The sequence below is a fragment of the Pipistrellus kuhlii genome, unplaced genomic scaffold (assembly GCF_014108245.1).
Source record: "Pipistrellus kuhlii isolate mPipKuh1 unplaced genomic scaffold, mPipKuh1.p scaffold_m20_p_11, whole genome shotgun sequence".
Lineage (NCBI taxonomy): Eukaryota > Metazoa > Chordata > Mammalia > Chiroptera > Vespertilionidae > Pipistrellus > Pipistrellus kuhlii.
Genome location: NW_023425416.1, coordinates 2,822,573 through 2,839,128, shown reverse-complemented (window position 1 = coordinate 2,839,128; position 16,556 = coordinate 2,822,573). Strand labels below are relative to the sequence as shown.

At 44.0% G+C, this 16,556-nt stretch overlaps 1 protein-coding gene across 1 annotated transcript in view; it reads right to left on the bottom strand.

Annotated features, from left to right (window-relative positions):
• The window catches only part of TAFA4 (TAFA chemokine like family member 4), an 86,713-nt gene extending 70,391 nt beyond the window's left edge, over nt 1-16,322 (bottom strand). The window contains 2 exon segments of the mRNA XM_036430576.2: nt 13,580-13,695; nt 16,204-16,322. Coding sequence (XP_036286469.1) covers nt 13,580-13,695; nt 16,204-16,217 — 130 coding nt within the window. The 5' untranslated portion in view covers nt 16,218-16,322.
• Between the last annotated feature and the right edge of the window lie 234 nt (nt 16,323-16,556).

Sequence of the window (16,556 nt, the reverse complement as noted above, 5' to 3'; positions counted from 1 at the left end):
GTAGAATTATCATCATTAAAATGTCTATGCTACCCAAAGCAATCTATAAATTCAATGCAATTCTGATTAAAATACCATGACATATTTCACAAATATACAATAGAAAAAATACTCAAAAATTATATATAGAACCATTAATGACCCCAAAGAGCCACAGCAAACTTGAGAAAGAAGAACAAAGTTGGAAGGTTCACAATACTGGATATCAAGTTATACTACAACTAGAGGCCCAGTGCAGGAAATTCATGCATGGGTAGGTTTGGCCCTCAGCCCAGCCTGCACCCTCTCCAATCTGGGACCCGTCAAGGATGTCCCCCTGCCTGTTTAGGCACAATCCTGGTAGAATCAGGCCTAAACAGGCAGTCGGACATCCCTCTCACAATCCAGGACTTCTGGCTCCCAACTATTCTCCTGCCTACCTTCCTGATTGCCCCTAACCACTTCTGCCTGCCAGCCTGATCACCCCCTAACCATTCCCCTGCCAGCCTGATTGATGCCTAACTGCTCCTCTGCCCACCTGATCACCCCTAACTGCCCTCTCCTGCATGCCTGGTCACTCCTAACTACCCTCCCATGCCAGCCTGGTCCCCCCACAACTGCCCTCCCCCCCATCTCCCACAACTGTCCTTCTCTGCAGGCCCCGTCACTCCCAACTTCCCTCCTCTGCTGGCCTGGTCACCCCTAACTGCCCTCCCCTGAAGGCTTGATCGCCCCCAACTGCACTCCCTTGCAGGCCTGGTTCCTCCCCTGCTGGCCTGATCACCCCCAACTGCACTCCCTTGCAGGCCTAGTCCCTCCATATTGCCCTCCCCTGCTGGCCATCTTGTGGTGGCCATCTTATGTTCACATAGGGGCAGTCATCTTTGACCACATAGGGCAGCCATCTTGTGTGTTGGAGTGATGGTCAATTTGCATATTACTCTTTTATTATATAGGAAGCCACTGTAATCAAAACAATCTGGTACTGGCACCTAGAAATCTACCAAAGCCATTATGCTCAATTAATATTTGACAATGAAGGCAATACCATATAATGGAGTATCACCCGATCTCACTTACTTTTGGAATCTAATGAACAAAATAAGCTGACTAAGAAAATAGAGCCAGAAGCATTGAAGCATGCAACAGACAGATGTATTTCAGAGGGAAGGTGGGGGCAGGAAGAGATTAACCAAAGAAGTCATATGCATATAAGCATAAAAACAACTCAGTTTTTGAGTTCACCATTCAATAAATGGTACTGGAAAAATTGGACAAGTATATGCAAAAAAAAAAAATGAAACTAGATCACCAATTTATATCATACACAAAAATAAACTCAAAATAGATAAAAGACTTAAAATGTAAGTCATGAAACCATAAATGACCTAGAAGAAAACTTAGGCAATAAAATATCAGACATTTCTCATAGCAGAATTTTCAGATACATTGCCTAGGACAAGAGAAACGACGGGGGCGGGGGGGGAGGAATAAACAAATGGGACATCAAGCTAAAAAGCTTCTGCACAGCAAAAGAAACCAGCATCTAAATGAAAAGGGAACCTACTGTATGGGAGAACATATTTGCTAATGAAATATCTGATAAGGACTTAATTTCCAAAATATATAAAGCACTCATACAACTCAACAAAAGAAAGACAATCAAATTTAAAAATTGGCAGAAGACCTAAATATTTCTCCAAAGAGGACATACAGATGGCCAAGAGGCATATGAAAAAAATGTTCAAAGTTATTAATCATAAGAGAGATGCAAATTAAAACAACAATGAGGTATCACCTCACACCTGTCAGAATGGTTATTGTCAATAAATCAACAAATAACAAATGCTGGCCAGGATGTGGAGAAAAGGAAACTCTAGTACACTGCTGGTAGGAATGCAAACTGGTGCAGCCACTGTGGAAGACAGTGTGGAGTTTCCTCCAAAAGTTAAAAATGGAGCTGCCATTTGACCCAGTGATCCCACTTCTAGGAACATATCCTAAGAACCCTGTAATGCCAATCAGAAAGAATGTACCCACCCCTGTGTTTACAGAAGCACAATTCACAATAGCTAAGGTCTGGAAACAGCTCAAGTGCCCATCAGTAGATGAGTGGATAAAAAAGCTGTAGTACATTTACACAATGGAATACTATGCAGCTGTAAAAAAGAGGAATCTCTTACCCTTTGAGACAGCATAAATTCAGCATAGAGGGACCTGGAGAGTACTATGCTAAGTGAAAAAAAGCTAGACAGAGAAAAATAAATATCACCTGATCTCACTATTTTTGGAATCTAATGAATAAAATAAGCTGACTAAGAAAATAGAGCTAGAGACATTGAAGTATGCAACAGACAGATGTATTTCAGAGGGAAGGTGGGGGCAGGAAGAGATTAACCAAAGAAGTCATATGCATATAAGCATAACCCATGCACACAGACAATACTGTGATGAGGGTCTGGAGAGGGGGTGGGAGTGGGAGTTGGGGGGTCAATGGAGGACAAAGGAGCATTTGTAATACTTTTAATAATAAAGATAACAATTTTAATTAATTATTTAAAATCAGTGTATTAAGTCCCAAACATAACACCAAACACTTCATATAAACTATTTCATTTTAACCTCACAGAAACACTTTCAGATGTTTTTATACCAATAGGGGATGTTAATGCACCATTTGCCAGGATAAACAGACTGAGGTGGCACCCAGAGAGCTTAAGTAATTTTGTTATTCACTAACTGATACAGATAGGACTTCACAAAGGCCAAGCATTTTAATTTTCATGTTAAATAAATGCTTCCAAGGCACTTGACAGTTTTTAAGATAACTTAAACAGGTCCCAGGCAAACGTGTTTACACTGTTTATTTGCAAAGCAAGTCTCTTTTCACAGACAGCACATGGGTAAATGTCAGCCCTATCATCACAGGATCATCACAAATTCTAAAATTAATAGGGTTCAAATTATGGTTTCAGTCACTTAGGAAACAGTCCAGTTCTACCATGCAGGATGCGGAGTCAAAAGCCAGGCTTGTGGGACACAGGTTCAAGAGGTACAGACTGATCTTTTCTTCAGGAAAAGACACACACACACACACACACACACTCACACACATCAGGTGACCTAAATGCTGAAGTAGCATACTGGGTATTTCAGATTTCTACACGGTGCCCTAAAAGTACACACATTAGGAAACTGATTAATCGGCCCTATCACTTTACATATGGTTATTGCTCCCCTATTGGAGTGACTACCAGCAGCAGGTCAAACATATGCAATATCCCCAGTCAGGAGTCACTGCCCGCTCCTGGTCCGCAGGACACCTGGGAGAAAATACAATTTCTCTGGCTCAAATCCAACCAGGCTTCAAAGCTCCTCTGACCCAGGCCAGTGTTGCTCAGTGATTGAGCATCAACCTGTGAACTAGGAGGTCATGAGTTCAATTCCCAGTCAGAGCACATGCCTGGGTTGCAGGTTCCATTCCCAGTGTGGGGCATGCAGGAGGCAGTCCATCAATGATTCTCTCTCATCATCGTTGTTTCTTCTTTCTAGCTCTTTCTGAAATCAATAAAAACATATTTTTAAAAGAGCTCCTCTTGAAAGAAATGACTCCCACCATCCCTTGAAAATGGTTTCCAAATAATGAAGTCTATATATGTGTCTGATTTAGGGGGAGAAGACACAAACCTTAACCTTGTGCTCCATTCCCAACCAAGTTCAGTTCAAGTCCCCCAGCCCTGCTTTCTGTGTTAAGGGCCAGCCCTGTTGCAGGTTGCTGTGCAAAGTGAGGGACAAACTACAGAGAAGTGAGCAGCTCCTGACAACACTGGATCCACTCATATTCTCTTCCCGCAACCACGTTCTCTACTGCCCCCTTGCCAGCTCCGGGGTCCCAGGACTCTCTCCACAGCAGGTGAGAGATGGAAGAGTGAGCCCAGCGGGAGAGGCCCACCACCCTTGAGCCCTCCCAGCCCAGTTTAAATTGGTTCTAGTGCTTATCTCATTGCAGATAGTTCCTAAAACATAAGTATGATGGTGCACAGCATTCAGAGAGGGGTTGTTTTTAACTTGTGCACAGTGGTCGCATCATCATTTAATCCTTATTACTCGGTTTTTGAGTGCCCCTTTAATAATAATATTTCTAGTCCTAGCTGGTTTGGCTCAGTGAATAAAGCATCATCCTGTGGACCAAAGAGTCCCACAATTGATTCCCATCAAGGGCAAGTACCTCGATTGCAGGCTCTTCCCCAGCTGGGAACCTGGTTGCGGCTCATGCAGGAGGCAACCAATTGATGTTTTTCTCTCTCCCTTCCACTCTCTCTAAAAATTAATGGAAAAATTTCTTTGGGTGAGGAATCCTATATAATAAAGAGGTAATATGCAAATTGATCATCACACCCTCACACAAGATGTCTGTCCCCATGTGGTCACAAGATGGCCACCACAAAATGGCCAGCAGGGGAAGGCAGTTGTAGGTGATCAGGCCAGCAGAGGAGGGCAGTTAGGGGTGACCAGGCTGGCAGGGGAGTGATTAGGGGGTGATCAGGCTGGCAGGCAGAAGTGGTTAGGGGCAATCAGACAGGCAGGCAGGTGAGTGGTTGGGAGTCAGCAGTCCCGGATTGTGAGAGGAATGTCTGACTGCTGGTTTAGGCCCAATCCCTCAGTCGGACATCACCCGAGGAGAAGGGTCCCAGATTGGAGAGGGTGCAGCCTGGGCTGAGGGATACAGCCCCATGCACGAATTTTATGCACCAGGCCTCTGCCTCTAGTAATAATAATAGTAAGGGAGGAGGAAAGAAGGAAGAAGGAGAAGAATTTGCAGGGTGCTGTTCTAAGACCACCATATGGGCTGAAATATTGGGAGCATCCAGATAATACCGAGGACAACACCAAACCTCATTGCTCTTCCTGCCCCACCACAACCCCTCCTACATCATTTTGCCTATGAGTTTACTTCCCTGGCATGGGACAGAGGTTTGGTTTCCTTGTACCACGCTGACATTCAGATGTCATGTTGGCCATGGATATATATATTTTTACTATTGATTTCAGAGTGAGGAATGGAGAGGGAGAGAGATATAGAAACATCAAAGATGAGGGAAAATCATAGATTGCCTGCCTCTTACATGCCCCACGCCCTGGGAATTGAGCCCACAACCCAGACATGTGCCCTGATCGGGAATCGAACCGTGACCTCCTGGTTCATAGGTTGATGCTCAACCAGAGCCACACCAGCCAGGCTGGCCATGGCTTTTTAAAGCCCAAACTGTAGGCTTTGCTTACTGGAGTGTAAGCTCCTGGCTTGAGAGAAAAGAGAGGAATGCTCTTCTCAAGGGGAAGGGCATCTTTTCCTAACAGCCCAGAACTCCCCAACTCTTGCTCTCACCCCAGGAGGGCGGAGGCACATGGGCTTAAGGATGGCTCAGGCTCAGGCTCAGGCAGTAACTGGGGTTCCTCACTCCCACTGGGAAACCTCCTTCCTTCTCTTCCTTCCCTTCCTTCCGGGGGAAAGCCACAGCACAGCTCACTGTCAGATGTGCCCACCCCAGCCTTGCCACAGTACCAGGCCTTGAACTTGCAGCTGAGTTGAGAAGCCGAGTATTAACACCTCGGATACTCTTTCCTTTCCCTTCTTGTCAAACACAGAGATTACATACACTGTTTCAAGTTATTTTGCCATTTATCTCTAAAAATACGATCTTGTAAAAAAAAAAAAATGATCACATGGGCAGTTCATTGGGAAACATCACAAACTCCACTTACCTGCACTTTCCCTAAATTTGTTAGTTGTCATTTAGTTTTTAAAAAGTAAATACAACATTAAAAAAGAAGTAAAATAAAGGGATATAAGACATTGTGCCCTCTGATTGGCCCATGAATCAAATAACTCGATCTAGTCTTTCAGAAAGCAAGGCTAAAACCCAGTTGTTAGCTGGTGTTGCAGCCTCCCGCTGCATGAGCCTAATGCTAGAAATTTTGGATTAGGATAAATAAAATATACAAGTGAGATTAGTTTCACCTGTTTCTTTTTCCTTTTTAATTGGTAATAGAACACTTAAAATTACACGGCGGTGCCCAGGTTTCTTCCAGACTCCCCTGCAATACACCAGGCCACTAGCAGTCTAGCTCTTCCAAGCCTTGCCCGCCCCCTGCTGGCAGAGCTCAGTCAATGCAGGCAGATAATTTTTCAAAACCACCTGTAACAGTACAATTCATTTTAGTCTGCTAAGTAAAATAGCAGCTTACACATGCAGCTTTGTTATTTGAAGTTTTCACAAATAACACATCACATCTAAGCCTCACACAAACCTATAGTAGAAGTTATGTTCCCCACCTAATTGTTGTCTTTGAAAGAAATAGAAGTTTCTTATGAAAAATTAGGGCTAAAATAATAATTCCAGTCAAAAGAATCTACCGGATTCCTACAAAATTTCAGTCATCAGATGGGACAGAAACATGGTCCTGAAGTTTGAGGCAAAACCACTTTACAAATAATGCATCCTGTTCAAAATAACACAGTGCACCAAAACACATAATCACAGCATTCATATTTTGCCTTATCATTTATAATAGAGAAAATATAAAACCTAAGTGTCCATGAATTTAAACAGTACAGAACCTACCTAGAAACAGAGCCTCCATCCAAAGGAGAAAGCAGAGCACATAGCGAGGTCATTTTCTACAGATGGAGCAGGTTCAGAGAGGTTGAGTGGCCTAGACAAGGACACACAGCAGGCAGGATGTGCAGAAGCAGGACTATGTTTGTTTCTTGAGGCCCACTGCCTGATTCCATTCACTGCCTCATTCCCAGTGTCTCCCATTTTACAGGGCCTTTACACCTGGATATAATATATTAAATAGGAGACTTTACCCAAAATAGATTATACTGAATAGTAGCGAGGCACTGGGGCATTTGGTGGAATTGCAGCATGCCAGACCAGGTCACATGAAGGCTCCTGGGAAGCGGAACTACTGGAAGGATCTTGGAAACCAGAGCTCCCACCTCCCCAGCTCTCTCAGCCACTTCAGAAAAGTAGCTTGGATTCTGTTTCAGGGGGAGCGGGGTGGGAAGAGGAACTGAAAGGGTTGAAGGGCCAGTGTTCCCAGGGATAGATCTCAGGGATGTGGGGTGCATCGTGTCCAAAACTCATCATGTCTACGTCAAGTGAAGTTTTCACACAGATGGATCCCTAAATGACTGGTTCCACTTGGCTCAAGGTTCCGGAATTGCCAGCATCTTTTCACTTGCTTATGTATGCTGCCCTCTTGCGGGGAAATATTCTGGTTACAGGGAAAAGAAAGGAGAAAAGGAATCAAGGACAAATTGCTAGTTGAGGAAATGAGTCAGCTCTGGCTCCCTTTAAAAGAAATTAACCTACCAGCTGACCCTTCACCTTATTGATAGTTTGAGGCTAGGAAGTCTATGTGTCTCCAAACCAGTCATATGTCAAGTAGAATTTTAAAAACAACAGAGACTATTGTGTTTTCCCACTCCTTACAAATACTACCTCTGGACTCCTGGGCAAGTTTATCAATGCCATTTACTTTAAAGAATAACTCCCACATCCAACTGTGAAACTAGGCAGGCTTTGCTTTGGCTTTGCCGTTTAATGCTTGACCTCGAATGAAACCAATCCATACGGAACCATCTTCTCACACTGAGGGGGAACCCCCCCTTTTTCCCTTCTCTCTGTCTCAGGGGGTGGGTTGTAAAATATCTCGTTTATGCACAACCATCAACAAGCCATTCCTCAGTCTAATTCAAGCACCCAACAAGCCTCCACCTCGGGTTCCTGGCCACTGCTCCTTCAATTGACCAGCACCGACCACAAAGCCCTGGGACAGCGTGAGGCCCTCTGCACACTCACACGCCAGCTTCCGCAGGTAACTCTGCAGCTGGCTCCCGCTGTCCCGCTCCCTCAGAGATGACCACAGTCAGTCAAAATCTGAGTTTCTCAGTGTCTCAGCACACGGCCCCAATGGATTCTGACCCTTGAGCTTCCCAGCAGCTGAGCGCTACACTAGGAAAAAAACCACCTGCCACTGCAAGCATCACAACCTTCTTCTCCTGAAGATCATTCGAGACATTTATAGCACCCTAACTCTCTCCCATCACACACACATGCACACACACTCACGTGCGCACACACTCACACATGTACGCATGCACAGTAACATGCATGCATACACATGCACATAAGCACACATATGGACAAATGTATGCGCATACATATACTCGTGCACATGTGTGCGTGTGTGCATATGTATACATACAAAACACAAGCGCTCATACACATAAATACACACAGATGAGCCTCATTTTATTGAGCTTCGCTTTACTGTGCTTCACAGATAACGCATTTTTTCCTCCATATCCAGGCAAGACCCTCCAATAGCAAAAGTATTAAAACCCACTGAAGGCTCAGATGATGGTTACCATTTTGACTCAGATATGTTCTGCTTTCTTAAACATAGTATGATTGCACACTTAGACTCTAGTATAATATATGTATGTATGTATGTATAGTATAATATATGTATGTATAATATATGTATATATGTATGTAACATGTACACACACTGGGAAACCTAAAGCTCATGTGACTTGCTTTATTATGATATTTGCTTTATTGTGGGGTGTGGAACTGACCCCACAATGTATCTGAGATATGCCTTTATCTCCTTCTGTTTTTCCTCTGGGGAACCCAAAAACATTATCAAAGAGAGAGTTAAGAGGGTGTCTTCCACACTTGCTATATTGCTTGGCGTTTATATCACTAGCAGAAAAGGACATGACTGATTACATAGTGACAGACCCCATTAATCAGCCTAATGTCAGCATCCACTTGGCACCACCTTATTCAGGCGTCAGGGACGTAGCTTAGGAAACATGTAAGGGAGCAGGACTTCACAATGGGATCCAGGACCCTCCTCCCAGCAGATGCACTGTCAGCAGAAGGCAGGAACCTGTCCTGGTTGGCTTCGATGGTTGTTAAGAGGAAAGGAGAGTGACTTACAGTTCAAAGATAAAAGCAGGAAGAACCCCCCAAAAGCCAAAACAAAAAACAAAAACAGAGGACATGAAATGTCCATCCAAACAAAATCATCTAGAAATTCGGAGGTGAAATTTAATTTCTTCAGAGGACTTTGCCAGGTTTTTCTGACTTCTCATCTCCCCACTGCTGCCGGGAATTTGCTTACATGGAAGACACAGTCCACGTGTCTAGTTCAGTGGTCAGCAAACTCATTACTCAACAGAGCAAATAGCAACAGTACAATGACTGAAATTTCTTTTGAGAGCCAAATTTTTAAAACTTAAACTTCTAACACCACTTCTTCAAAATGGAGTCACCCAGGCCATGGTATTTTGTGGAAGAGCCACTCAAAGGCCAAAGAACTGCATGTGGCTCGTGAGCCACAGTTTCCCGACCACTGAGACTCTAGTGTGCATCATTCTAATCATCATTTGTATTCATCCCCATAGTTCTACCTTTTCCAAACCCAAAGGGTTATGGTATGACTGCCACACAGATAAAACTTAAAACCATGTCCTCTGTTTCTTTCACGTTTCAGTCACTCGCAGCACAATCTCTTGAGCCCTGTTCCTGGGAATTCGGGAGGCTGCCTTTGATAACCTTCCCACTGAACTGGCCTGTTTGCCAGCCTGACTCTCAGCAGCACGGAGAAAAGAGATGTGGCGTGAACAGGTATGACTGGCAACTCCAAGCATCCCTTCTGGAGAAGCAGCTCATCGAAATACTCAGCTCAATGCCAGCTGGGGCGCCTCCCAGCGGCCAAATGCTGGGACTGCATGCTGACTCCTTAAAACATCAGTCATTGCTTTTCTTGTCTTCTTGAAACTGTAGCTTGATGAGTGAAGATTGAGACATAAGATATTTTTAAAATCATTTGAGCCTAAAAGTATGTCTTAACCTAAAATATAAGAAAACTGTAGAAAATAGGCCTCTAGGATCCATCTCCAGCATAGTCAACATTTAATGGAACCGCTACTGAGTCTCCCAGGGCTAACAGAATGTAGGGAGGACGGGAGAGAATGGAAGAACAAAGAACTGTGAATGTGGGCCAGCATCATGGTGGAAATACACTGGGCCCTCTACCCCCTTCCTCCACACTCACACTCCTCAGGCACCTGCCTCAACTAAACAGGAGGAGGTAGAGACAACTAGGAAAGGCCTCCGCCCATTTTTAAATGGCCCAATGAGAGACAGCAAGATCTAGGTCACATGTGTCAAACACAAGGCCCGAGGGCCAAATCCGTCCCGCCAGGCCTTGCAATGTGGCCCGCACCGCGCTGTCATCACTGCACTCCGCTGCGTTTCCATCACAATGACAGTTTATGACTGTTCAGTAAACCATTCGGCCCGCGATTTAGGCTGGATTTTAGATTTTGGCCCCTTCTCTGATTGAGTTCGACACCCCTAATCTAGGTGATGCATGAGGAAACTATTAACCCAGTAGTACTCAACCAATGAGGAGCCGGAGGAGGGACTCTCCACCTTGGGGATAATTAGGCTGTGATCGCTGCCCCAGGGATGAATGTATAGCTGGACCGACACCCGCTCTCGGGAACTAATACATTCTCGTTTTAGTCATATTTCTGTCTCCGAGTTTGTTACTTTAATTCAGATAGGTGAGCATTTCTCCCAATAACTGAGGAGAAAGCTATATTTGAGGGTAAGGATACCTAATAAACTCCATAGTCAAGACCTTTTGAAGGACTTTATAGTTTTGACACCTACATGGATTTTGGTCCAAGCTTCACTCTTTCACTAAGAAGTCAAAATGTGCCTGGGAGAGAATCCAGAAAATTGAAGATAATGTAAGAAACCTCTGGGACAACTGCAAGAGAACCAACATCAGAATTATGGGGGTCCCAGGAAATGAGAGAGAGCAAGATATCAAAACCATACTGAAAGAAATAGTGACAGAAAACTTCCCCCACCTGGTAAAGAATTAGACTTACAAGTCCAGGAAGCGCACAGAATTCCAAACAAAAGGAATCCAAAGAGAACCATACCAAGACAAATCATAATTAAAATTCCAAGAGCAAAAGACAAAGAGAGAATATTAAAAGAAGCAAGAGCAAAGAAGGTAGTTACCTATAAAGGATCACATATACGATTGTCAGCTGATTTCTCTACAGAAACCATGCAGGCCAGATGGGAATGGCAAGAAATATTCAAGGTGATGCATAGTAAGAACCTACAGCCAAAGATAATCTACCCAGCAAAGCTATCACTCAGAATCGAAGGTCAGATGAAGAGCTTCACTAATAAAAAAAAAAAAAAGCTAAAGGAGTTCATCAACACCAAACCAGAATTATATGAATTGCTGAAGGGGGTTCTTCCAGAAGAGAAAGTAAATAAAGATAAAAATTATGAACAAATATGTAACTATCAACAAGTGAAACTAAAAACCAAGGAAATTTAAAAAAAAAATCTGATAAACAATATTAACTGTTGAATATAATAGAATCAGAGGTATGGAAGGAGAGTGAACTGATGATTCTTGGGGAAAAGGGGAGTGGGGGGTGTGGGAAGAGACTGAACATAAACTGTGCACCTATGGATGAGGACAATGGGGAGTGGGGAAAGGGCAGAGGGTGGGGTGGGAACCTGGTGAAGGAGAGCAATGGTGGGGATGGGGGGAACATTTGTAATAATCTGAACAATAAAAATTTATTTTAAAAAATAATAATAATAATAATAAATAAAATTTAAAAAAAAGAAAAATAAAAATAAAATAAAAAAATTTTAAAGGAGGAAAAAAAAAAAAAAAAAAAAACATGCCTGGGACTGCCACCTCAGATAACCAAAGCAGAGACAATTAGTTGTGACTCTACTGATAAATGTAAGTTATTCAGGAAAATGCAATTCATTAGGGTGTTTCCAAGTTGGTGTCACTTTAAACATATATGTAACAAGAAAAAGCAGAGAGAAACACAGAGAGAGAGGTGCATAACTGATTCATCTTTATTTAGAAATAAGCAGAGTACAAACATGGGTCTCACTAGAAACGTTCAGAATGAGTCTCCACAATTTTTGGCATTCCAGTTAGGTCCCCTACAAGGGGCAGTCCTGTTCTTTGCTTTAATTCTTCCTTCTTTTTAAAAAACCATCCATCATCTTTCCTCCCATCTGAAAAGGGCCTTCAATTATCTTGAAGCTCCCTCTGTTGCGCCCTGTGCACTTCAAGTTCATGATAAAGATGTTCTGCCTTCAAATGAGGCTGCAGGGACACAGGCACATAGTGAAGTGCTGCCGAAGCGGCATTCACAGCAGCCAGACATGGCGACAGCCCGGTGCCCCCCAGAAGGTGAGGGGACAAAAAGCTGTGGTACATTCACACACGGAGTGCTCCTCGGCCATCACTAAATGTGCAACAACGTGGATGAACCTAGAGCCGTGGTCAGCAAGCCACATGCAGCTCTTTGGCCCCTTGAGTCTGGCTCTTCCACAAAATACCATGGCCTGAGTCTATTTTGAAGAAGTGGCATTAGGAGAAGTATAAGTTTTAAAAAAACTGGCTCTAAAAGAAATTTCAACCATTGTACTGTTGATATTTGGCTCTGTGGACTAATGAGCTTGCCGACCACTGACTGAGAGGGTATTGTGCTAAGTAAAATAAGTTGAACAGAGAAAGACGAATGTCATATAATTTCACTTATCTTTGGAAATTAAAGAACAAAATAAACAAACAAAACCAAATAAAAGACAGAAAACAGCCGAAACCGGTTTGGCTCAGTGGTAGAGTGTCGGTCTGTGGACTGAAAGGTCCCAGGTTCGATTTTGGTCAAGGGCATGTACATTGGTTGCGGGCACATCCCCGGTAGGGGGTGTGCAAGAGGCAGCTGGTGGATATTTCTCTCTCATCGACGTTTCTGGCTCTCTATCCCTCTCTCCTCCTCTCTGTAAAAAAATCAATAAAATATATTTTTTTAAAAAGACAGAAAACAAACTATCTTTTGATGGCTGCCAGAGGAGAAGGGGGTTAGGGGGCTGGGTGAAAAAGCTGAAAGAAATAAGAACAAATTGGTAATTAGAAAGTAGTCCCAGGAATGTGAAGTAATAAGAAATGTAGTCAGTAATGTGGTCAGAATTGTGCATGTGGCCGGGTAGGTACTAGATTCACGGGGCCCACTTCTTAAATTATTGAGCTGTCTGACCTCTATATTATACACCCAAAACTCAGATCGTCTTAAGTGTCAACTGTAACTGAAAGAGTAAATTTTTTTTAATTTAAAATAAATAAACTTATGAGTTTTTTTAAAAAGAAAAGATGAATTTCATGTACTTACTGAAAAAAACAATAAAGTGCTGCTGTTCTTCTGGATCCCTTTTTGAAATCGCTACAGAAATGCAAGTGTCCTCAGGAAGGGCAGAGAGGAGAGCCCGGAGCACACGGTGCCCGAAGGACACTCGGCACAAACCTTTCAGTGATGTCTCTGCTGGCTTCCCGCTCCCTCGGGAAGTGGCATGTCACCAAGAGCTCCTGTCCACGGCCTGGTCTAACATGGCCTCTGACTCTGAAAGGGTTTGCTTAATCGACCTCCTCAGCACAAAAGGTTTAAACGGCCTACCTGTGCGTCCCCGGGGGTGTGGGCTGGGAGCGGCCATCAGCTCACAGCAGACCATTAGCACGGAGGCTAGGAAGAGCCAGAGTGGTGGCCAGGCTGCCTTCGCAGAAACTTTCATCCTAGGAGAAAGGACAGGGGCAGGGTGAGCCGGCCTCCCGGCTCTGTGGCCAGCACGGTGCAGGGGAGAAGGTGGAGGGCTCAGCCGTGCTGTGCAGTCACCCAACCCTCAACAAGCACCTTCTGTAACTGAGAGTTTCCGAGTGAGCAACGTGCCCAGGGGGAAGTCTCTCTATGGACCCCCTGGTGCAGCGCGGGTTGCCTGACAGAGCAGGCGGTCACGTACCATTTTATAGCCCAGGATTTGAAAGCTGCACCCCGAGTGGAAATTCAAATACTTGTAATTACACAGGTTTCTGCACCTGAGAGAAACCACAGAAATGTTCTGTCCTGGTTTCGTTGGTTATTTACAAATCCTAGAGGATTGGCCTCGTAGCTCATTAAATGAATCTCAAAGTTTAATGGTGGGAATATGGGCAAGTACAGGTGGATAGAAATGAACTTCATATGGACATCTCAAATGAATGGATGAATGTATGAATATTGTTCAGCCCTGAGGGCCTCAGTTTGGATGGACCTCGATGGCATTAGCTAAGTAAGTCAGACAGAGAAAGAGAAATATGCTATGATACCATGTCTATGTGGAATCTAAAAAAGACCAACCCACAGAAAGAGAGAGCAGAGGGGTGAGAGCAGGGGCTGAGATGAACAAATGGCAAAATGTAGGGATTAAAGTTCCTACATTTTGAAATGTGATGAAATCAACAAGTATTGGGATCTCATCTGGAGCACGAGGATTACAGCTAATGACGCTGTCTCATAAAGTGGCTAAAACAGGAGGTCTTCCATGTCCTCACCGCATACACAAGCATGCGCGCGCAAACACATACACACACACACACACACACACACACACACACACAATAAAAGGCTCTGCGAGAGGAACGGAGGAGGCAGCTAGTGCCACGGTGGCATTGTTTTGTAGTTCAGAGACATCAAGTTGACACGTTGTACAAACATACACAATGCTATGTGACAAATACATCTCAATAAACCCGACAAAATAAATAAACAAACAATTTCATCAAAACAGTTGTTCAAAGACAATTCAGTTCACAAATGTGGTTGTATAGTCTATTCTAAAACAAACCCAGAAAAGAATAGAAAAAGAAATTATAAAAAAATGCACACCAAACACACACACACACAACATTTAAACCAAGAGTTAGAAATAAACCTATTGGGAAAAAAATGCACACCACCCCCTAATTTCCTGCCCCTTTTTATATTTAGGGAAATTAGAACTTGATTAGCTTTCTGTTTGCTTTTTTTAAAATTAACTTTTTCAAGTAAAAGTCAGGGCGCTTGGCATTGGAGACTGCGATGGTGTTAGCTCTGCCTGGCCCGGGTCCTGTGGGGTCCCTGATAACATAATCCACTGCAGTGGATCCAAGGAACCCACTCTTCATTACAGGATGTACAAACTCAACCCGGACATAGCTCATGGGGTGGACTCTGTCCGGGAACCCTGGGAGCAGGGACTGAGGGGGTCCTGGAAGGAAGGACGGGTCTAGGAACCACCTGCCAGTGCACAGAGCCTCAGCCAGAACCTGATTCTGCGCTGCAGGGGACACAGCCTCGGGGCTGGGGCCACATCTACAGGAACCCACTCTGCCAAGCGTCCCCTCTCTCCCCCCCACTCCCTCCCTCTCACAGTTTGGTCAAATAGATCTTATTGTAAAGGTATCATATTGCTCACTGGTTTGAGACTCAATCTACCTCTGAAGCAGCTTCTGTCTTGGGCAGGTCCTACGGAGCTGGCTATTTCTTCCCCACGTGCAAGCTCCTGCTGAAGGTTCCTCCCCCAGGAGTGCAAACACTTCCCTCCTTGCTCCTCCAGCCCCGGAGGGAGCAGCTTCCTACTGTTGCTAAGGTCAGAGCTGCCCCCTATCAGAAGACTGACCTCCCTGACTCTCCTGCCACATGTGTGAGCAGTTCCTGGGTTCAGTTCTCTCTGCCCCATATCCTCAGAATGGTTCTGTCTTCCAGTGAGATCCTAACAACAAATCCCAAATCAAAAGTCTCAAGAGCAGCCATTCCAGTGTCAGGCACTAGCCCTGCTCCACCTTCTTATGTGGGTGACTCTTCCTGAGTAGCAGCGAGGCCCAAGGGCCCAGAAGAAGCAGTGACTTAATAAAGCAGTGACTCCTGGAGAGACGCGGGGAGGAGGGGCCACAATGGAGCAATTCCTCGTTTCATCCAATAATCCAGCCCCAAGTAAAAGGCTCCTGGCTCTCACCTACTGTGCTGCTTCAGCCTCAATGCTCTCCACTGGTTTATCTTAAAAATCGCACATTGCACCCCACTGAAAGCCAGAACACTGCTTTACAAACTGAAATAATTTCCAAGATGAGAACTAAAATTTAAAAAACTAGAATTCCCCAAATTCCAAAAATTAAATGCAAAGGAAGGCTTTTATAAAGAATCATCAACTCCAGAATACTCCATTTCGCTACATTCTTAGTGCTTCATAACAATGTCATCTCTGGGTAGTGTTAGAGTTATTTTACCTGGGAGACTTCATAAGATTTGGTTCCAGGAACACAATTATTCCAGGATGTATTTTGGAGTGACTACCATTTCCATTTGTAGTGAGGACCAGCCATTTCTGTAGTTATCTTAGCTTGGAAGACCTATTTCAAAAAAAGAAAACAGGAAGCCATTAGCATTTTCATGTTGAAATGATACAAATTTCCAGTAGCAAAATAATGTTTTTTTTACAATTATGCCTGCAGTTTCAGGCAAGTAGTACACAGCCAAGCACATATACATCTGTGAAGTGTCCTGAGTATGCGGTGAGGGGGTAGGGAAAGAGGGGTATACAAAATCCCACACTCATTAACTAGCCACATATTAGTTAACA